Source organism: Abrus precatorius, unplaced genomic scaffold (genome assembly GCF_003935025.1).
Source record: "Abrus precatorius isolate BTA unplaced genomic scaffold, Abrus_2018 Scaffold9, whole genome shotgun sequence".
NCBI classification, from domain to species: Eukaryota; Viridiplantae; Streptophyta; class Magnoliopsida; order Fabales; family Fabaceae; genus Abrus; species Abrus precatorius.
The window spans coordinates 34,483,667-34,504,791 of record NW_020874439.1 but is presented as its reverse complement, the minus strand read 5'-3'; the positions used below and the strand labels follow the sequence as shown (position 1 = coordinate 34,504,791).

General features: G+C 34.8%; 5 protein-coding genes and 1 non-coding gene across 11 annotated transcripts; 3 read left to right on the top strand and 3 right to left on the bottom strand.

Moving 5' to 3' along the window:
* The first annotated feature begins 361 nt into the window (after positions 1-361).
* On the top strand, positions 362-4,939 carry LOC113851363. The gene is made up of 7 exons (XM_027481827.1): positions 362-496; positions 1,004-1,112; positions 1,218-1,276; positions 1,929-2,213; positions 2,366-2,441; positions 3,167-3,275; positions 4,617-4,939. Exons 1-7 carry the CDS (start codon positions 473-475, stop codon positions 4,693-4,695), a joined length of 741 nt encoding a protein of 246 aa, XP_027337628.1. The 5' UTR covers positions 362-472; the 3' UTR covers positions 4,696-4,939.
* Positions 4,940-5,548: 609 nt separating this feature from the next.
* Positions 5,549-8,793, bottom strand: LOC113851463 (ras-related protein RABH1e-like). 3 transcript variants are annotated; one of them, XM_027481953.1, is made up of 6 exons: positions 8,559-8,793; positions 7,443-7,513; positions 7,202-7,290; positions 6,708-6,819; positions 6,049-6,139; positions 5,549-5,826 (listed from the first exon to the last, which is right to left on the bottom strand). In XM_027481953.1, the coding sequence occupies exons 1-6, from the start codon at positions 8,673-8,675 to the stop codon at positions 5,683-5,685; spliced, it is 624 nt and encodes a 207-aa protein (XP_027337754.1). In that variant the 5' UTR covers positions 8,676-8,793; the 3' UTR covers positions 5,549-5,682. The 3 variants fall into 3 exon arrangements, with proteins under 3 accessions (XP_027337754.1, XP_027337756.1, XP_027337755.1); XM_027481955.1 differs by having other exon boundaries at positions 7,460-7,513; positions 8,559-8,715; XM_027481954.1 differs by having other exon boundaries at positions 5,636-5,801.
* A 2,198-nt stretch (positions 8,794-10,991) lies between these two features.
* LOC113851464 lies at positions 10,992-11,713 on the bottom strand. The gene has a single exon (XM_027481956.1). The coding sequence runs from the start codon at positions 11,654-11,656 to the stop codon at positions 11,132-11,134; it is 525 nt and encodes a 174-aa protein (XP_027337757.1). The 5' UTR covers positions 11,657-11,713; the 3' UTR covers positions 10,992-11,131.
* An 842-nt stretch (positions 11,714-12,555) lies between these two features.
* On the top strand, positions 12,556-17,651 carry LOC113851461 (asparagine synthetase [glutamine-hydrolyzing] 3). Of its 3 annotated transcripts, XM_027481950.1 has the most exons (15): positions 12,556-12,575; positions 12,707-12,804; positions 13,106-13,244; positions 13,420-13,515; positions 13,610-13,751; positions 14,505-14,600; positions 14,737-14,831; positions 15,382-15,543; positions 15,645-15,725; positions 15,822-16,043; positions 16,194-16,328; positions 16,617-16,697; positions 16,781-16,867; positions 16,962-17,069; positions 17,170-17,651. In XM_027481950.1, exons 2-15 carry the CDS (start codon positions 12,725-12,727, stop codon positions 17,347-17,349), a joined length of 1,704 nt encoding a protein of 567 aa, XP_027337751.1. In that variant the 5' UTR covers positions 12,556-12,575; positions 12,707-12,724; the 3' UTR covers positions 17,350-17,651. The 3 variants fall into 3 exon arrangements, with proteins under 3 accessions (XP_027337751.1, XP_027337750.1, XP_027337752.1); XM_027481949.1 differs by lacking the exon at positions 12,556-12,575 and having other exon boundaries at positions 12,644-12,804; XM_027481951.1 differs by lacking the exon at positions 12,556-12,575 and having other exon boundaries at positions 12,664-12,804; positions 13,420-13,519; positions 13,617-13,751; positions 17,170-17,447.
* Positions 17,208-20,613, bottom strand: LOC113851462 (TLD domain-containing protein 2). 2 transcript variants are annotated; one of them, XR_003502211.1, is made up of 9 exons: positions 20,136-20,613; positions 19,369-19,874; positions 19,182-19,254; positions 18,746-18,826; positions 18,569-18,632; positions 18,238-18,325; positions 18,009-18,093; positions 17,778-17,929; positions 17,208-17,326 (listed from the first exon to the last, which is right to left on the bottom strand). XR_003502211.1 is itself a non-coding variant. In XM_027481952.1 (8 exons), the coding sequence occupies exons 1-8, from the start codon at positions 20,265-20,267 to the stop codon at positions 17,846-17,848; spliced, it is 1,113 nt and encodes a 370-aa protein (XP_027337753.1). In that variant the 5' UTR covers positions 20,268-20,613; the 3' UTR covers positions 17,620-17,845. The 2 variants fall into 2 exon arrangements, 1 of the variants encoding a protein (XP_027337753.1); XM_027481952.1 differs by lacking the exon at positions 17,208-17,326 and having other exon boundaries at positions 17,620-17,929.
* Positions 20,569-20,641, top strand: TRNAR-ACG. The gene has a single exon. It is a non-coding gene; the product is annotated as a tRNA-Arg (tRNA).
* Positions 20,642-21,125: the final 484 nt, after the last annotated feature.

Below are 21,125 nucleotides of genomic sequence, written 5' to 3'. Positions count from 1 at the left end.
ACTCTATCATTTCATTTATTTATTTCTCATCATTAATGTTCCTTTCTAATTCTTAATGTTAAATTTGGCTCATAACATAAATAAGCCATTATGTTCTTAGAATAGAATTTAACTTTAATGCTTTTTAACGTTGATGATGATCCGGTTCTGTAGAAATGGCATTTAAAAAACAACGCTGAAAAACAAGGGGCATTATGGTCACGACATAAAATGAAGGGGTTTGTCGTGATCGTCGACGTCGTATTCAGTGGTCTTTATGGCAAATCGCGCACACTGTAGGGTACTGGTACATGTGTAGTTAGTACTAAAACAACTGTATAAAAACACCTTCCTCCTCTGCTCTCCGATGTAACGATGTAACGTTCGAATCCCTCGGCAATCTCTGTCGCATTCTCTTTCCTCTGTTTTCCTTTTACCTCTTTCTTAGAAGAACCGAAAACCTGTTCATGAACAAAGCCATTCCTCTACGACAATGGCTGTCGATTCGTCCTGTGAGGTAACGCTCTTCGTCTTCCTCGTTAAACCTCATTTTCGGTCTCAATTGTGTCTCTAATTCTAAGCTGCATTTGAACTACACTTCAGTGCCTCCACGCATGTCGTTTAACCGAATCGGAATCTTAAATTGTGTCGCGTTTTGCAACTTGCTAACAAGTTGTGTTGCAAGTGAGGAAATCAATGTTTGTGCGAAATGCCGTGTCATTTTCCAGTTTTGATGGAAAAAGAAAGGTGTAAAATCTAAACGAGAGTCATGTGAGGAAGTGGAACCGCACGATTTTGGTTCTAGCTTGCATTAATTAGTTTACAGTTTGAAATTCAAGTTGATTTGTTCTGAGTATTACTTAAGATGCATAGATTGAGGATTAGTTCCTTCAGATCGCTTTAGGTTGAAAGTTCTTGCTCAATAAGCTTTCACTCTCGGTTAATTGACGAGTCACATTGTTTAATACGTTGTTGATTGAGATTCATTATTTTTTGCCATTTTCATATTGCGGTTTGGTTGCAGAAAGAACATCAAGTTCGCGAGTTTGTGGATGGGACAGGAAACGTAGCTGTCGGTTTGAAGTTACATAATAAACCAAGTGGTGATGACCTTAATCCACAGTTTCCTTCAGGTAATTGTACTAGATTAGATCACTTAATAATAATGTTGCAAGTTGTAGAAATGGCTTTAGTTTTTATGTCTCTTTACGATGTTTTTTCTTTTTTCTCCTCTTCAGATATTCCGCCGAGTCTGTTCGAAGAGACTTCACGTCCAGCAGGGTTGCACGGTTCACATGTTGGTTCTCCTTTTCTTGTACAGTGATATAATTTAACTGTTTTTATGGCTCTTTTAATTTCTTTATCTCGTGCATCTTATCTGGCTGAATTGTAGTAACTGGCAATGATTTTATAATTGGCTTTTTCTTTTTTGAGTATCTGTTTGGTGAGAGAAAAAACTGGGAAGAAGTAAAATCAGTGCGTGAAAGTTGGCTTTGTTTCTGAACATATCATTGGGTAGAAACTGAAGCAATTTGTGACAGTTGGCATTTCAATGTTGAGGAGTCAGGGGACACTATGTTCCGAACAACAGTTTATGTTACTGGAAATTAGAACCATAAGATTGAGGAGGGAGATCAAAGATCTTTTCATGTAATCTGTTTCCCATTTATTATTTTGCTATTTTTGTCTTTTCCTTTTAAAAACTGTTAGCAACTGAGCTTTCATTTTTTTTGTGGGTTTGTCAATCACCTTCATATTTTTGGATCAAATTGTTTCTTGAAATATAACTCAGTGCAGCTCCTTTTTCTTTTTTCTCTAACTGCTAAAGAAAGGACCATAGGGACAGATATAAACTCAAATCAGATGTATTTTCAATGTTTATACCATAAATTGTTCTCTGGAAATTGCTCAGTATGTTTTAAGAACTGACGCCCTTCCATTTGTTGCAGACGCGAGATGTTTATAGTATTTCTGTGTTGCCTGAGGAAGGTGAAAATGCAAACTGTGCTTCACCACTAGCTTTCTTGAGCATCTTAGAGGTTCCTAACCAAGCTAAAAGTGAAGTATGCTTAGATGCTCACATAAATTGCCAAAACTGCATTGATTTTCAAATGAAGGATGAGGATGTGTATTCCCAGTGCATGATTGATATACCTAGTGTGAATGGAAACACAATTTCACCTGAATCGTATGAAGAGCCAGTTGAAAGTTTTAAAACTGGGAACTCACCAACTGTAAGTCTCCTAAATGCATCTTCTTGACAGTGGTTAAGATATCATATAACAGATAGCTTTAATTAACTATGGATTCAGTACCCTTATAAACTCGCACATACATTTGGGTGTGCGTGTTCTGATATGAGCAGTGATATTTTATGACATTACAGAGTGTACTGTGGAGAGAATCAAGTTTCAAAGGGGGAAAACTTATGCAGAGTCTGGTGAATGTCAGCAATCCAAGAGGTACGTGTATGTCTGGTGTTCTTGGGTACCTTAATATTTTTTAATTCAGATAAGCCTATGCAGTTTCTATTACTAGATGGTAGGGTTCTGAGAGCAATCAGAATAGTTTAGAGCTGAAGGAAATATTGTCCCATCCCATGTAATACAAACAAGTGTCTTGACAAGAGAAATGTATGCTTATTAATATCAATATTTCTATTATAACTGATGTAATGAGAAACAGATAACCTGCTACTCTGTCATTCAAGAATCGAAACACAATCAAAACATGTTTTTATCCATTTTTATCATTCTGACTGGTCTTGTAAATCAACTACAAGATTTCAGGTTTGCTTGTCATCTTGAAAGCCAAGTGGTTAAAGATAGTTGGTTTTGTTCTGGCATTGCCTTATGCAATTGAGCAAACATATGAAATACACTAGTCAACAAGCGAGATGATTGTTTTGAACTGGAAGACATGGGTACTATTGATTCAGAATTCAAATTGTCCACCATAATCGTTTTGCTTCCCATGGTTAATTACATTGAGAAGCCTTTCTAATCTGGCTTATTATATTATGATATTTCCTTATCTATTATTATCTTACATCCATTCTGTCATGTTTAAAATACTATTTACTCTTTTCTTGTACTTGGACTCTACTCTGATAATTCTTGTGTGTCCAGGACAAGGTAGGTTGGTGATCTAGACACATTTTTAACATTCATATTTTGTAACTTAACAGATAAACCAGTCTCAGAGAAGTTACATGATATACCAAGTAACAGATGGAGAAGATACAAGCGAGCTGCCTCATTTGATTCCAGAAAAGTTGCTCTTCTGTTTTCAATATTGTAAGTTCTATCAGACTCAACAGTAAAACTTGACTCTTGACACTTAGACACGCAGGTTGCAGCTATCCACATGGCTGTATGAATTTATCTAAGTCTTAATGACTTTATTGTCATTCAATTAAATGGTTGTTTTAACTAGACCTGTGTGATTAGCGCAAAATAAAAGAAAATTTGTAAGAAAATAGATTATGCTGTCTGTTATGCACATTAATAAAATAAAATACAACTATGCGATACAATAGATTAATGTATAAGTATAATAATGACTGAGGTAAGTTCATGTAACAAACCTTGTCCTTCAACTCTACAATTTTAGTTATTATTTTATGTGAATATTCTATTTTTTTTCCTGACAAAGTATTTCATATAAATATTCTATCATGATGCATAATATTTTTTCATGACTGTAACTAAGTAAATGCGTTGAATAGCATATCTACTCTTAATTTACAGCTGTATAATATATCAAGATAACTATAGTGCTTCTTTAAGAAAATACGAAAGTCATAAGCTATTAAATTCTTTTCTTTTCTTTTGTATGTTTTACGTTAATTCATGCAGACGATAGAAAGATTGATGTTTACTAGCCAATATTACCTACAATGATGGCATTATAGGTTTAAATGATTGGGGCATTTATACATATTGTCTCGAAAGGTGATGAATGATGTAAAAAGGGTGAATTGCTGACTGCATATCTCATGTGAACGTGTAGTTTCGAGAGGCCCCTCATGCGGTTTGCTTTCCATTTTAGTTGTATGTCAAGCATGTATTGAAATTATAGAACTCCAACGAATGGAAAGAGCATTAATTAGTAAAATTCACTCAAAATCATTCCTAGTGTGGTCATTGTTACCAGCACCTACTGTCCATGCTAAACATTAATAGATGGGGTGTATATCAAGTTTTAGATGTTGGTTATGCATGACTTGGGAGCGACTGGTTTACTTAGTTTAGTGCCTATGTTAGAGTTTCCATCCTTCCAGGCTTTGGTTGATTATATAAGGATGCTTATCATATGGAAAGTAATGAACGAACTCATTTCAGATATATATACATCTAAGACGTTATAAGGAAGGTGTATAATTGGCTTCCTTGTCTAATGCAGCATTTCAATTTGTATGTAACTTGCTTCTGTTAAAACATTTGCTAAGCTGATGTAATGTAACTTGCTTTTGTTAAAAGTTTGCTGAGCTCCAATTGCTGATCTTATGCCTCAAAAATAATTACGGACTGATGCTAAGTTTTTCAAGTGTCTGACTTTGACCCCTTATTTTAGTTGGAACTTTTTTGATTCATTTTATATTTAACCATTCGCTAAATTGATCAATTACCCTGCAGGTCAAGTTTGGGAACATTGGTGTTGATATATCTGACACTGAGGGTCAGACAGAGGGCTGATGGGTTTGCTCTTATTTGAAGTTCCAATATTCGCGGCTTCGTGATTTAAGTTTAAACTTACAAGCTTCTATGGTTGTTTAATTTAAAATTGCCGCTTGAATTCGTGTTATTGAAGATAGAATCTAGGAAATGTTATTTGGCACAAAATATAATCACGCCTATCCTAAAACCCGCAATGTTAGTTGTTAAAATTATCCGCCAAATCATATATCAATACTATCTAATAATTAAGCCAAGGTCATATTAAGACTTTTAAATGGAAATTTACCAATAAGAGAGGTTTAGATGGAGTCAAGAAGCAGGAGGGGATGACCTTTGTCGGCTGAATTTTCGTCATCCTTCAGAGTTAATTATGGAAGCTAGGGAGCGAGAACCACTCACGGACCGCATTACGAAGAAACAAGATTCTGTCCAATATAATTGTATCTGATGTTTATATTTTTAAAAAATCTAGCAGTTTTTCTAAATTGAACAGGTCTACATTATTATATAAGCAGTTTTGACAGGACGAGTTTCGGCAATTAAAGTAATGATATCATTGTCGTTCCTGCCTCCAACAAAGCTCCAGTCAGGATCCTTTATCTATCTGGATTATAATTTTGTTTAAGCAAAATTTTGCTCGTTTAAGCGAACGAATAAAATTACACCCTCATGTTCAATTTATTTTAAACATAAAGAGATCCTTTTCCTATCTAAACATCTAGTGAGAGTCAGAAACCGGAGATGCCTCCTTCATGACAATTAATAAACAAATTTTATATCAATTCATAACCTGCATTCTTATAATAAGGATCTAACAGTATAATAAATAAAATGAAGCAAATAACTACGAAAATTTTATCTTACGTCAGAAACCATTGCCGCAAACCCCTTCCCCCAATTAAACTGATGAGCATTGGTAAGAAAGCATGTCTACCTCAGCAGCATCTATACATTTAGAAGTCAATTCCATAATCGTGCTTAGTGAACAGACTCTTAAATTGACTCTTAGGTGAACACCCTTTCTTTAGCACGAGCAACCTCCTCCTTGCTGCTCTGTCTGGGATGAATTCACGGTGGGTTTCAAATTTACATCGACCATGTCTTCCTGTTTTGTTGAAGAAAGAGTTTCCATCCCTGGCAAGGCTGCAGCAATCTTGCGAAATAAAGGCTGCAATTTTGGATTTGGATTCACATAAGATAACACGGAGGTGATGAACTCCCAAGAAATCAATTTTACGAAAGAAGTAAAACTTGTGAAAAACTAATGACGAAAAACTAACATGGGGTTTAGGATAGATCAAATATTGATATGATAGATCAACGGATCAGAATTCATATTCTGATAAAAAAAACTGATGTGGGGTGACCTAGAGACTTCGTTAATTTTCACCTTAATATTGAAGCCTGCTTTTGCACTAGTTTCTATGAACATGATTCCATTCTCACGGGACTTGGCATCTCCTTCCTCTATAGAAACTTGCCTGTTTACGTATCACAATGGCATTAGAAGTTGTAACGGAACTTTATACAGTAATACCACAATAGGTGAATTGCTAAAACACTAACTGGAAACCGTATGCCTATAATTTTTCTTTTTATTATATAGCTATAAATTTACCTCTACATATGATTTTTAAAATAACAACTGCAATGTACGATCATTTTATTAGCAAGCACGTCCGAATTTTGAGTTAGATAATCAATATATTACCAAGATGTTTATACGTAAAACCAACCACCTTTAACGAAATTATTTAATTAACCAATTCAATTGTTAGAAACAAACAGGCACGTTATCCTATCATCAGAGTGTCCAAATAGAACATGATAAATTACCAATTATTTTTTATGCCAGTATGGAAACAATTGGAAAGTCTCTTCTAACAGTGGATAAAAACAGTGTCTAATGAAAAAAAGAACTAGGCGTTTAAAAATATTTCATGATGAGGATATCTAGTTAAAAAAACACTAACTACTTGAGGTTAACGAAGGTCTTAAATTTTTGATAGAAAGATTGGCATCGACCAGATGTAAGAACACATTGCTCACCTTTTATCAACAATATCAGTTTTGTTTCCAACCAAGACAATAATAACATCACTTCCTCGTTCTGTACGTACCTCCTCAATCCACTTATTTGTGTTTAAAAATGATTGCCGGTCTGCATAACAACAACTTGCTAAGGAATTTAATGCTTACGCCTTACAATTTGGTTTTATGTTTTATAGACTGAAAAAAACACTAAGCACGTCCAGTTCCACACAGAACTTAAAGAGCTCATCATAGAAAAACAGACGTAGAGAGGGAAGGAGCTGATGTTTTCGTAATTATGTGTTTTTGGAAACGTAAGATCAAAACAGTCAGTCGAAGGCCAATCTAAGAATCCGGTCACATGTTACAAAATCTTTTCTCTTAAGTTAAAACTAATAAAAAATTTGGAAAACTTATGTTGTGAGAAAATCTGTAAAGATCCAGAAAGAACGCTGCTAATTAGATAATGAATCTGGGTTTAAAAAACCGAAAAAGAAAAAACTAAAACTCACTGGCAACATCGTATACAACAACTGCGACAGAGGAATCTCTTATGTAGCTTGGAATGAGACTTCTAAATCTTTCTTGTCCTGCAGTATCCCTGTGAAGTTAAAATACAACATACTCAAAAAACACACAGAGAACGGGCAAAAGAAAAAACCTGCACAGCAATGTGAAATATAATATAACTTTTAGAATATAAATAAACAAATATCAATAGATCTTGTCATATGAGTTGAAGAGGAAGCCTACCAAAGCTGCAAACGAACTGTTCGATCTTCAAGGTACATTGTTTTTGACAAAAAATCAATACCAATAGTAGCCTGAAATTTAGATGATCAAGAAATTTGTCAAGACCTAGCAAGGAAAGGTAAAAGCAAAATGAAATAAATAAATAAATGAAATGCTAGAAAAAATTAACAAAAATAAATTTTCCTTTCAAGTTACCTTGTATTATATGTTGATAACTATTACAAACATGGAGCATCATAATATGCGAGAATATTCATAAAATATAATTACCATAAAACTCTATTCCATTACAGTGAAGTAATAAATTTATAAACGGTTAGATATAAATTAAATGAAAGACTCATATTTGAGTATAAGTTATTAGACTTATATTAGTATTAGTATGAAAAGATAATGTCCTGTATATATATATATTTATCAATTAAAACCTTGAAAGTAATCTCAAAATCACTAATAAAAGCTCTTCTTCCCACTCTAGCACTTCACTAACTCAAACCGGGAGATATGGACCAGTGCATGGGTACTGCAGGAGTGAATTTAGAAGCAACTAGTTTAATTCATAACTGACACAAATCTTGCACTCTATCAAAACAAATATACATTACACCTCAAATTCAGATCTATTTCTGCTGTTAGTATTCGGAGGCAACATAAACAAAAAGTATCTCCTAGAATACACTGCAGAATATGACATCTATCTCTTCTGATCCTCGCGATTAAGTTCTAATCACACACGATAAACACGTCTAAATCACAGCGAAAAGCACTACGGATGGTGCTTACTTCACAAGCATAACAAAATTCAATAAATCACAAATGAAATAATATGAAACTTTCCATCGTTATTCTCAAAACGGCAATAATACTTCTGTCTGAAGTTGATCCATGTAAAGTTACAAATATATGTAACATATAACTAAAGCGTGTTATCTGTGGTGTGATGAGATGAAATTAGCGATCCGAAGGAAAAATCTAAACCAAAACCTTAAGAGTTTGTTTGAAATGGAATTAGTCAAACTGAAAGAAAAATCAAAATCAAACTGAAATTGAGAATCGATCAACGAAAACTTCGAATGCTAATATTAATTAAAAGGAAGAGATCGGTGAAAGAAAGACCTGATAATTAGTGTCGAATTTGTCATACATGAAGCGAGTGATGATGCTGGTTTTGCCGACCGATTGATCGCCTAAGAAAACGAGCTTGTATTTGGCGAGAGGGGACACAGTAGCCATTTTGTTAATTTATTTTTTGGTTTTTTTGCTTTGTTCTTTGGTTTTTAATCTGAATCTGAACCTCTCAAACTTCGAGAGAGACAGAGAGAACGAAAATGAAGAGAGGGAGAAAATATTGTTGACGAAGACGCCCACCAAATGCAATTTCAAAGTGCGATATCTTTTATATTCTGCATCAGAAAGCGCCAAGCACGGCCACCACCCCCCGCACTACCCTTTTTTATATATGAAAGAAATAAATTAAAATTTTGAAAAGCTTTTATATATATATATATATATATATATATATATTCATAATTAATGCGTAATTTTAATTCTTTTAACAAATTTCTCACTTTATAATTGTTATAATCAAAATTTTCAGTTATTTCCTTTTGACATTAATCGTTAGATGTTTAACTTCAACTCAAATTAGTTTGAGGCTTAAGATGGATTTTAGATATACAATAATTTGAAATTTTCAGAAAATGAAAAATTTGATGAAACTTGAATTTTTTTTTTCTTTTTTATTTATAAAATGCAACATTGAAATTTTGAAAAAAAGGAATTTAAAGATTTTTAAATTTAAGGTGAAACATTAGGGTTTGATTAGTTTTTGAGTGATTGATGATTTAAAATGTTTTAATAGGCTCAATAGGCTCAATTCATGGAAATTTTAAGGGAAAAAAATTGAGAGCTTTTTTTATTATAGTCAAATCAAATTAATTGAAAACTTGGGGTAATAAAATAATTGAAGGGCCTAATTATAATAATTATAATTCGAAAAACTATATTTGAGAAAAAAAATGACTATGGCTTTCATCTAATTTCATATAAATTCCTTGGTATTACATCAAACCTAAATTGATTTGGAAATGCAGTTCAAACATCACGAAGGTGGGCTATATGAAAATGGTCACAATAATTTCATTTACTGAATAGAAAGCTCCCTAAATTGCAAGAGAGATTCAAAACAAAGCACTGCCAATTCCATGTGAGTTCTTATAAATTAAATTCTGTAAAATAATTTTAAGAAACTGCATTGCAGCAAGCATCTTCTTAGGGTGAAAAGATGAAGATTTCTAAATACACGAACTCCTTTATTAATTTTAAGAACATTGAGTCACCGTCTTGAATTCTCGCCAACCTCCCAAGACTGTTATAAGTTTGGGCCCTATATATTCCTCTGAGGTAGAAAAATAAATACTTGAAGATCATGGTAACAAAGTTAATTACAGACGAACTGACTTGATTGGTTGAAGACTTGTTTACGTGGCATATAAGTTCCATTTTTAATGAATAATTTATCTGACTTGCTTTGTCATATCAAATGGGCCAGGGTGAAAAGTCATTGGATTAATATTATGATTTCTGCTCCGTGATTTGTATATAGTGCTATGTTCAGAAAATTGTAGTAATAGCATATACTTCAATTCAGAAGTACAGATGCTGCTCCATTATTTAAGACTATCATGTTAAATGCAATCATCTTAACAATTAGCTTTCATTAAATTCATTATTAGCTTCCACGTACATGCAGAGAATGCATTAAGATGAACTAGCTAAACTTGTTGATTTCTTTAGCAACCGATTATTGATTTAGGGTTTTTCTTCTTGTCCTAAAGCATTTTTCTTATGAGATGCTATACATATGACTAAAACTCTTCTAATCTGCCCCACTCCATATTACTCTGATTTAATTAAAGTAAAAGACATCAATTTGGGCATACTCATGCTAACTAGAGTGAATAGTGATATCCTAACTATTCATTTGATATTATCATTGTGAAACACTTCAAAATATCATCTAAAGTAACTTTAACTTTGCATAATTCCATATTCTCTTGGTATTTCCTAAGAGATCGAACCCGGGAAGCTCTACATATCAAGCATTCAAATTGCTTCAATATATGGCTGGCCTTATTATCAAAGAATTATGTTATGACCATTTAAAATGAGTATCCAACTTCTCTAGCATCTACTCAGTGTCAACTCTGTGTTGAATTTTGATATAAACAAAATAGCAGAACCATACAACAATTTTTTTCTTTGAAACTTGATCATATGTACCCATCTTACACAACAGCCGTTAACGTGCACAGAAGCCAAATTGCAATCACCAAAATGCTATGAAATCATGCACAAAAACAGCAGCAAATCTGCAGCATTAAGCTAAGACAAAATAGCTGCAACAAGTTTCATTCAGTAGCTTTTGCAAAAAAACATAACAGCCATCAAAGCACAATTTGTTACCATGTAAAGGACAATTTAACATGCAGGAACAACATCAATAGGTGCATCAAATCACGGTGTGATTACACCAACAATAAGTCTCATAAAAAATCTAATATTCAATTATTCACAGGTTCCATAAGCTGAACCCTTCAAAACATAGTTAGTCCAACAAATTCCATCATATAAACTCAAGGAATTTAACAAACACTACCAACACTTAAAAAAAAGCAAAAATAATATAACTACCTAATAGAACTACTAGTACTACCAGACCTCATGCTGGCCCAGGGAAACTTAGCAGCACCATCGGCCCGGTCCAATCGGGCCCGGTTCGAACCATTGTTGGGCCTAAAACGGTTTGCCTCCATCTTCTCATCGAGCCAGTGGCTCTTGGTATGGGCTTCCTGAACGACGCTTGACTTGGTCTGTTTGTTCATCCTCTTCTTATCCTCTTCGATGATTCGAATCGGGTAAAGATCCGTGGAAATAGAAAGCGGGTTCTTTAGGGTGACGTAGGCCTTCTTGTAATCGGGTTTTGCGATCAACAAGCCACCACGTTTCTTCTTCTTACCCTCCATGTTCAGAGTTCGAACCTTCTCAACCTCGAAGCCGTAGAGGGATTCGAGAACGCGCTTGATCTCGATCTTCGAGGCTGAAGGGATGGTCTTGAGAGCGATTTCTTGGATGTTCGTGAAGGTGTTAGGCATCAAAAGCTTAATGGGTAGGTTCGCAAACTGTACCACTCTTCTTCCCAATCTGCTTCCCATTGTTTTCTGCACTCTCAACTTCACACAACCCTCACACAGTCGCAACCTTCCACTTTGCACAACAAGTTCTTTTTTTCTCACTGAACTTGTTTACATAAGGATATCCGGATGGCCCAATTATGTTTTATGGGCCCATTTTTCAATCATTTTTGTTCAGTCCATCATGGATTTTTTTTGTTTTGGCATATTTTGTGAGTTCCACAACTATGCTTGTGTTGCTACTTGCTACCTCTTTGGGCATGAGTTTCTTGGACTCGTGATGTTCTTCGCTTTGGACAAGAAAAAACACTCGTCGACCAAAAATAAAGCGAATTTAAAAGACTAAAACAAAATAAAACTGCTTCATTTTATAGTTATGCGTAAAATTTAATTAAGAGAGTTAGATATAACTATTGGTTCAAAGTTCAACAAATGGTATTGTAACTAAGTATATTCAAATATATTAAATCCTGAGTTTTCAGAAATAATTTGGTTGATTTTTTAATTAAAAAGAAAAAGAAAAATAGATAAAATAAAAAAGGTATAAGTGAAAAATGATCGCGACAATTTATATTTTCTTTCGACATTATTTTAAAACTACTAATATTATGTTAATTATATATTAATCATATCACATTAAAATTTAATTTAGTAATTTTTTTAATGAAATAACTAGGTTCCATTGCATCCCATCCCATGTGTTACCCGCTGTTTCCCCCCACCAAAATTGACTTGGATAGAAAAGCAAAAGCAACATTCATAGTGGAGAACAAAAAGAGGAATCCTGAGTGGAATCTGGTGCTGACAAGAACCCTAGTAGAAGATTCTATCCATTATTATTACTTATAAAAGAAAATAAGGTAAATAAATACCGAAAAAGAAAAAACATGTCAGAATCTTTTGACAACCTGGGAGAAATAATATTAAAAAAGTCATATGAGTGATTAAATAAAAACAGAAACCTATTACTTTACATATTTATATATGTCACATAAATCCCAGTAACTCATTCTCAATTTACGGTCTCGTTCTGTTCTGTCTCACTCTCACATTCTTCCCTTTGTCTCCAAGTTTTAACTCGCAGCCGCCATGTGCGGAATCCTCGCAGTTTTGGGTTGCGTCGACAACTCTCAGGCTAAGCGCGCTCGCATCATCGAATTGTCTCGCAGGTTTCACACATTTCTTTATCTCTCTGCTATTTCATTCATTTCTCGAAACATGAGTTTTTCTTTTTTTATATATATATTACTGACCATTTGTGCTTTCACTTTATGCTATAGAATAATGCCTTTTTTTTTCACTCTTTTATTTATTTATTTAGTTTAGAATATTATATGCTTACTTACATTTTTGCTATCTTCTTTTCTTAATTAGCTTTTAGAGAGAAAAGAAGTTTTTTTTTTTTTATAAAAAAATTGCCTTTTTCTTTTCCTGATTTGAGTATGGCTATGATGGAATTGAAAAATGTAGGTTGCGCCATAGAGGTCCTGATTGGAGTGGCATACATTGCCATGGGGATTGTTACCTTGCTCATCAACGATTGGCTATTGTTGATCCTACTTCAGGGGATCAACCTCTCTACAACGAAGACAAGACTGTTATTGTCACCGTAAATATCTTTGTGCTATTATGACAATATTAATTTATGTGCACCATTTTTGGGAATATTAATTTAATTAGAAAATGCATAGTTTATTTCTTTTTTTGTGATATGTACTGAACTAGTTTCTAGATATTTGCTTGTTCTCATACCACATAATTTCCTGTTGGAACTATGCCTGTAGGTGAACGGGGAGATATACAACCATAAGGAATTGAGACAGAAACTGAGTTCCCATCAATTTCGAACTGGTAGTGATTGTGAAGTGATTGCCCATCTTGTAAGTGTTTGAGAATCAGTTAGATTTGGTGATCAATTTACTATTTTCTTATAAATTATGGAATTTTTTTTATTGTAATTAATCATGATGTCAGTATGAAGAGCATGGAGAGGAGTTTGTTGATATGCTGGATGGGATGTTTGCCTTTGTCCTGCTTGATACTCGTGATAAAAGTTTTATTGCTGCTCGTGATTCTATTGGCATTACTCCTCTTTACTTGGGCTGGGGTCATGATGGTATGTGGCTTCACCTTCTTGTGGTAACAATTAACATTTTCACTTCAATCTGGATGGTGTCTCACCTCTCAATCTCTCAATTAGAGCTATCTATTGTTCAATTTAAGTCAATTTGAGAGATGCTTATGAATTTGGACATAGTGGATGTGGATATGCTAACAATATTTTTCAATGAAGAGAAATAGATGCATGCCGTCCTAATGCCTCCAAACCTCCAAGGCTCCAACAACTGAACTCTCAGTTTTTGCAAGAGCTCCTACAGAAATCTGAGAGTTTCAACTCAGTATATTTTTTTATCCAGTTTTACATATACTTGTGATTTTGTAGTATTAGTAACACTATCCTGATTTCCACAGCACTAGGTTTTTTTTTTTAACTCAAGTGAAGTAGTCAAAATTGACATCAGTGTGCTACTTATAAAATATGGTTAAATTCTCCACTACATATTTATGTAAACATTAATGTGACTTTGTCATATCCTCCAGTGCTTCTTAAATTTTGGAACATATTGTAGTTTTTCCATGGTGAATAAATGAAGCATCTTTTTCTCTCTTACCGCATACACTATAGTTGTTTTTATTCTGAACTTGAATAATTTTTGGATAGAAAATTTAGATTCGCATATTTACTGGGATATATATATGTCTTATTTTGCTGTAACTTAGCATGGATCTTTTTTGTTTTTATTTTTTTAATTTTGATCACATGAATGAATCACATATGTTACCGTTGGAAGGGCTGGTTTATTTGCAGGATCAACATGGTTTGCATCTGAAATGAAAGCTCTGAGTGATGATTGTGAGAGATTCATATCTTTTCCTCCTGGGCATATATATTCCAGCAAACAGGGTATTAATAGTGTCATTTGTTCCATTCTCTGTTAATAATTCTTGTAATTCTCATTTCCCCTGCTTTTCCTGCCTAAATTTCACATTTCTGATATCGTACCACTTGTATATCGTGTTAAATTTTGTTGTATTTACAGGAGGATTAAGAAGGTGGTACAATCCACCATGGTTTGCAGAGCATATTCCATCAACTCCCTATGATCCAATGATTTTGCGAAAGACCTTTGAGAGGGTAAGCTACTATTTTCTTATTTGTTCACTTCTTTCAAAAGCTAGAGAATTTTTCTCACTTCTGAAAATTCAGTTCTATGGCATTTGCTTAAAAAATGCTTTGTACTTTCTGCAGCGCTCCATGAAACTTCAGAATTTAGATGGTCAAAATCATCCTTTCATGTATTGTCTGTAACCAGGGGTTAAAAAACAACAAAATTCACCCCAAAATGAAACTTAGTGCCCTTTTGGAGAGTATATTTTACCACTAGAAGAACTTACAACATTTTATGGATATTGCAACATTGGTGTCTATTGAATATGATAATAAGCACTGGCAGAAGATGTATGCACTAAATTAGTTGATACACTACTAATGTGCAGGGACAGTAATAGCTCATAAGCGGGGATAATATTATTATGTGCTAGGATGGGAAGGATAATGATCCTTTAGTTCTTTTTACTTTTTTAAGACTTCCTTTGGTGTAATGGAGTCACCGACTAATGATGATATGGTTGGTTGTCATAATATCTCTTTTAACTCTGCTTGGTTTTACTGTGATATCATGCAGGCTGTAGTTAAGAGAATGATGACTGATGTACCATTTGGAGTTCTTTTATCCGGAGGACTGGACTCATCACTTGTTGCTGCTGTGGCCAATCGTTATTTGGCTGAATCTCCAGCCGCTCTTCAGTGGGGATCACGATTACATACTTTCTGCATTGGTTTAAAGGTCAGAATGAGTTTTTTTTTATCCTTCTTCAATGCAACGAAGCTAGTATATTATTAGCTTTTATATGCTTCAATTCATGATCTGGCTTTTCCACCATACAGGGCTCTCCGGATTTGAAAGCTGCAAAAGAGGTAGCAGATTATCTTGGTACTCTTCATCATGAACTTAATTTCACAGTTCAGGTGACTATCTCTCATTGTCTCTTTTATTGTTTTAGCTTTTCTCGAGTATGAGATTTTTATTGCTACTCAAAAGTAATTTTTATTTTGCTGCATCAGGAAGGTCTAGATGCACTTGAAGAAGTCATTTACCATATTGAAACATATGATGTGACAACTATTAGAGCAAGTACTCCAATGTTTCTTATGTCCAGAAAGATTAAAGCCTTGGGAGTGAAAATGGTTCTTTCTGGAGAAGGTTCAGATGAAATTTTTGGAGGTTACTTGTATTTCCATAAGGCACCTAACAAGGAAGAGTTTCACGAAGAAACATGTCGAAAAGTATTATGCAATAATTGTTGTGTCGCTTTGTTTGATTTAGTTAATTTGCGAAGTTGTTTGGTTAACTCGTTATATTCTCTCTTTATCTCATCATTCCTTTTGCACTTCATCTGTTTATTCAAGTTTGTGATGGCTTTGATGATTTGACAGATTAAAGCTCTTCATCTTTATGACTGCCTGAGAGCTAATAAATCTACTGCAGCATGGGGTGTAGAGGCACGTGTACCGTTCTTGGATAAAGAATTTATCCATGTAGCCATGAGTATAGATCCAGAGTGGAAAATGGTACTTTACCTTTACTGTTTTCTTTGTGTTCCTCTTCCTCTTCCTCCTATAATTGGGTTGCCTGCATCGGTGAAAGACAATGTGCGCCTCGCTGCTAAACAAATTCAAATGTCACTTTAACTTCTTGCTTTATAGTTTATATGTTAAAGTTTGTTTCTTATGATTATCTTGTATTATGATTCTTGTTTCGTCAAGAATTACATCTACTCTTTAAGGTGAGGAATTTGTGAAGATAATCTTATTGACTTCTTTTTAATTACCTTGTGAAATTTATCACAAATTGTGCAGATAAGGCCTGATCTTGGAAGGATAGAAAAGTGGATATTGCGCAATGCTTTTGAAGATGCTAAGAATCCATATTTACCAAAAGTTTGTATTAACTTCTGCATCTTGCTTGTTCTTGTGTCTTGAAGGATTTCTGAACGATTCTTGTTCTTGTTTGTTATCTTTAGCACATATTATACAGGCAGAAGGAACAGTTCAGCGATGGGGTCGGGTACGGCTGGATTGATGCCTTGAAGGATCATGCCAACCAACAAGTACGTTCTAATATGTAACATTGAATTTTTTCTTATGTAATGTCATAATGTTCTAAATAATTGGATTCTTTTCTTGTCTGTGATAAATGGTCAGGTACCAGATGCAACTTTGTTGAATGCCAACTTTATTTACCCTGAAAATACCCCTACTACAAAAGAGGGATACTACTACAGGACAATCTTTGAGAAGTTCTTTCCAAAGGTGGATTTTATAGTTGTTTAAAAATGCTACATTTTTTAACACGTCGTGTTGTGTTCATTAGAAGTACCTTGACCATGATTATCTTGAACCATTTCAACAGAATGCAGCAAGGTCAACAGTTCCAGGAGGACCTAGTGTGGCATGCAGTACTGCCAAAGCTGTGGAATGGGATGCAGCATGGTCAAAAAATCCTGACCCTTCTGGTCGTGCCGCACTTGGTGTTCATGCAGCTGCATATGAGGATGCTTTAGCCGAGCCTAAAAAGGGAACCATAGTCTAGGAAAATAAAAATAAAAAAATATATGCAACAGCTGTCTAGTAGGAATTTAATTTAATGTAGATGAAACTACTGAGGAGAAGTGGGGTTGTTTTCATTTTCACACACCATGATCTATGGACATTTTAAGGTTTTAGAAAGATTATATTTCATGGCTGCAAGGTCATAGGCCTTTCCGTTCTAGTCTTGGGACGCAAGGTCATGGCAATTTTTTTTCTGTCTGCTTTAAGAATGCAAAAATATATATAAATTTGCTCCACTTTTTATCCTGAACAAAATTTGTAGTTTTATTTATTTATTTATTTCACGTGCACGGGCTCAATATATACAGGCTTGGTAAATATTTACATTGTTGTTAGTTACTACGTCAAAACATAAGTGGATACATAAAATGTCTCCATTAAATTGCATATGAACTTCGCATTGCTCACTTCACGAGAGGGGAAGTAACCATTCAATGAAATTCCAACAGCAAGCCATTTTTCATTCACATCAATATTTACCAACGGCAGATCCCGGGTTCTTCTGTTCTGCTTAATGCCAGTATTTCCTCATACTTTGAAGCATATACAAAGCCCCACAACTGCATGAATGAAAGACCAATTAACTTTATTCATTTATAAATGTTAAGCAAGTACAGATAAAGCAAACTTCATGAGCACCTCTACTTCCTTCACTTCAAAGTCTTCAGAATTTGCAAGGCAAGGATTACCATAAGTTTCTGAGACCGAACTTGAGCCATTCAATCTTTAAGTAGATGTCATGAATTTGGAAGGGGTTAAAAAAAAAAAAAAAAAAAAAACACTCAGGACTATGATGTTCATAGAGGGCAGGCAAATATTTTTTATTTTCTAAAAAGATAGCAAAATGAAAATACAAAGTAGTCCTTACAGATCACCATCCAAATAAAGAGCAAAATGACCTCCCCCACCAATTGCTAAGTAATCAGTGTTGCAGAGTGTGAAATAGCGGTTTACTCCTGCAATATTGTGGTTAGTTCAGCATAGCTAGTCAAAGGAAGCAGCATTTAAATTTCCAAACCAAACCAGATTATTCACTCTATGCAATCATGACGGTGGATAAAGTGCTAAGATGTAACTGGGTCACATCATATTCATCTAATTTTCATTGTATAGACTGCTTTAGTATGAATTTTTAAGATGAGTTTTTGGAAACCGCAAAAGAAAGATAATGAGTATCATGTTCAAACTCAAAGGGATACCTGTTGGACGATATATAACAGGATGACCAGAGGTATTTGTGAAAACATATGAATTGTTTGTTCCCTGTACAAAATCTATTGTCAACAAGACAAAATAACAGGTAGAATGGTTGCAGGATAACTAGAAGCAGACAGTATCAGTCAGATAATCCATAGGATAAATGAGTTTGGGATGACCTGGTATTTTTTCTTATTGGATGATCTGAGAGGTGCTTCAACCAAGCCACCAAATACTGCCCCTTTTCGGTCTCCAACAACCTAAATGGAAATATCTTACAACTAGAATTAATCCATGATTGAAAAAAGTAGAAGCGCACCTTAAATAGTAAAGGACAGAATAATGCATATATCAATTTCAACTCAGAAAAAACTAGAAGAGCGAGGCAATCCATAATATAGTATGCAAATTACCAAGATGTAGCCGCACAACTAGACAGCATAACCTTGTTGAAACAGCAAGTTTACAAGTTCTGCTACTATTAATTACAGTGTTAAAACATCATACATAATATTGAAGCACATTTAGCGTTTCAACTTTTTTTTTTTACATTTTCCAATGCAGATCAGACATACAGAAATGCTTGTTTAAGATTAACATCGGCTCAAGGATTACCAGCAAACTCAATCCAGGCCAAAGCATGCTTCTTCGGTACAGAGTTGAAAGTGATATACCATGCCTCCAAGTGCTGCAGAAAATGAGTAGAAGTTACAATAAAAATAACACGTTCATCAATACCAAGATTTTGAAACTTCAGAACAGAAAAGTTGAAATCTTGTGTCAGCCAATGATCCACAGATACCTGTATAGCAACAGCCATTTCCTTCCGTGCATAAGTGATGGAAGAGAAGCGTAGAGAACATTTCTTATACTGTCAGAGAGGAGAGCTGAGGGTTCAGAAATTTCCGGCAGATCAACCAAAGGAACAGGCACAGTCTCTTGAACAGGTTCAATAGGCCTCATCTCAACACCATTTCCATCATCAAATTTCATTTGAAGATTATCCTTGCGATCTTGATGGCGAAATCCACCCATTCTCGCAGCTTGGCGAATGGCTCTACCAACCGATTGCTTGCTCCTAGAAAGCAAACTTTTCTTCCCACCATTTTCCTTCAGGGATGAGTCTGGTAAAGGGTTGTTATCAGGTGCAGCTTTATCATAATTATGCCCATGAGCGTTTGCATTATCTCCAGTGTCAGAGGAAGACAAAAAAGAATAGAGGAACGCAGTGAAGGATGAAGTGTCAGGCCCATCAACTAAATCGTGGCTACCCTCTTCATCAGTTATTTCTGATTCACCTACTTCTCCCTGAGAGCAAACAAAAAGGATGGACAATAGTTACCTAAATAAACCTTTAGTTTGAAGCAAGGAAGAGCTTTACTTAAAAAGGGGAAAAAACAGAACCAAGAATTACAACAACATAAGTAAACAAGAACCTCGTACGGGGAAGTGAGTAGTACTAAGGATTAAAATTCAATTTGATGAGTAAATATAAATATTTTTTATATGAAAAAGGGACCATTTTGACAGATAAGATAAGAGGGGTTAAGAATAAGAGAGAGAAGTTACGTTAGGAGGTGGTGGTGTCGGTAGAGGGTGTTTGGAGGGTTTATTACTGTTGGCGTCGGAATCAGAGATGGGGTTGAGAAGGACAGATACAAGGTGGGTGGCTTTGCTACGCAAAGATTGCTTCTTTCCCATTTCTACTTTTGGAACTCGAAGCCTGTAATCTTCAGAAACATAGCATTTTTTCCCTGGTTCTCCGGCACACTCCAGAGACAATACAACTAAGTAATGGTGTTCTTTTGCGGTGCGCCACAGCTTGCAGATTATCGTGTCACCAAACTAGGAAGATGCTGACCCTGAAGGCCATAGAGCTTGACTTGGTCCCTCAGCATAGAATTGCATTGTCCAGCACGCCATGATCAAGACCAAAGCAAATAAACTATTTGATCGGTGATAACGATTAAGTATAAATATATCGGAATGATAAAATTATCCAGACTCCATGGCCCAATGGATAAGGCGCTGGTCTACGGAACCAGAGATTCTGGGTTCGATCCCCAGTGGAGTCGTTTCTGTTTTAAAAATTTTCAATTTATTTTACGTATAATGCCCGCTGTTGATATTTAATTTTATTTTGATTTTTTAAAATAAGTCATTTTATTCTCAGTAAAAAGAAAGAAAATCGAAAATGAATTGTTTAAGCATCATAGCATCTCATGGCCCAATGGTTAAGGCGTTGATCGACGGAACCAGAAATTCTGGGTTGATGTGGTTCAAGTGATTTTAACCTGCTTTTATGATATCGAGTTTTGTTTTTTACTTGTTTAGACGTGTCTTAGTATTACAGAATATTTATCTCAATTATAATTTTGGTTCTGATACTTCATCATTTTGGGCCTTCCAAATGGGCCAGAAGACAAAAGAGATTCAAACCAAGGATTGCAGAATTGAACAAGACTAGGTTTGGACCAAAAAAGAACACGACCAGCCACTACTCTTTAACGCCGTCAATGAGGTCTCGTGATGTCCCAAGCCACAAGAGAAATTGCGTAC

Bases quoted from the DNA above. Each gene is read 5' to 3' on its own strand.
- LOC113851464 (XM_027481956.1), bottom strand. From the start codon at position 11,656: ATGGGAAGCAGATTGGGAAGAAGAGTGGTACAGTTTGCGAACCTACCC.
- LOC113851461 (XM_027481950.1), top strand. From the start codon at position 12,725: ATGTGCGGAATCCTCGCAGTTTTGGGTTGCGTCGACAACTCTCAGGCT. The intron at 12,805-13,105 runs GTTTCACACATT...TGAAAAATGTAG, and splicing joins ATCATCGAATTGTCTCGCAG to GTTGCGCCATAGAGGTCCTG. The intron at 13,752-14,504 runs GTATGTGGCTTC...GTTTATTTGCAG, and splicing joins CTTGGGCTGGGGTCATGATG to GATCAACATGGTTTGCATCT.
- LOC113851462 (XM_027481952.1), bottom strand. From the start codon at position 20,267: ATGGGAAAGAAGCAATCTTTGCGTAGCAAAGCCACCCACCTTGTATCT. The intron at 18,326-18,568 runs GTATCCCTTTGA...ACAATATTGCAG, and splicing joins TGTTATATATCGTCCAACAG to GAGTAAACCGCTATTTCACA. The intron at 18,094-18,237 runs GTAAGGACTACT...ATCTACTTAAAG, and splicing joins CTTTATTTGGATGGTGATCT to ATTGAATGGCTCAAGTTCGG.
- LOC113851363 (XM_027481827.1), top strand. From the start codon at position 473: ATGGCTGTCGATTCGTCCTGTGAG. The intron at 1,277-1,928 runs GTTGGTTCTCCT...CATTTGTTGCAG, and splicing joins CAGGGTTGCACGGTTCACAT to ACGCGAGATGTTTATAGTAT. The intron at 3,276-4,616 runs GTAAGTTCTATC...ATTACCCTGCAG, and splicing joins GCTCTTCTGTTTTCAATATT to GTCAAGTTTGGGAACATTGG.
- LOC113851463 (XM_027481953.1), bottom strand. From the start codon at position 8,675: ATGGCTACTGTGTCCCCTCTCGCCAAATACAAGCTCGTTTTCTTAGGC. The intron at 7,291-7,442 runs GTAGGCTTCCTC...TTAACTTCACAG, and splicing joins ACAGTTCGTTTGCAGCTTTG to GGATACTGCAGGACAAGAAA. The intron at 6,820-7,201 runs GTGAGTTTTAGT...GTTGTTATGCAG, and splicing joins TGTTGTATACGATGTTGCCA to ACCGGCAATCATTTTTAAAC.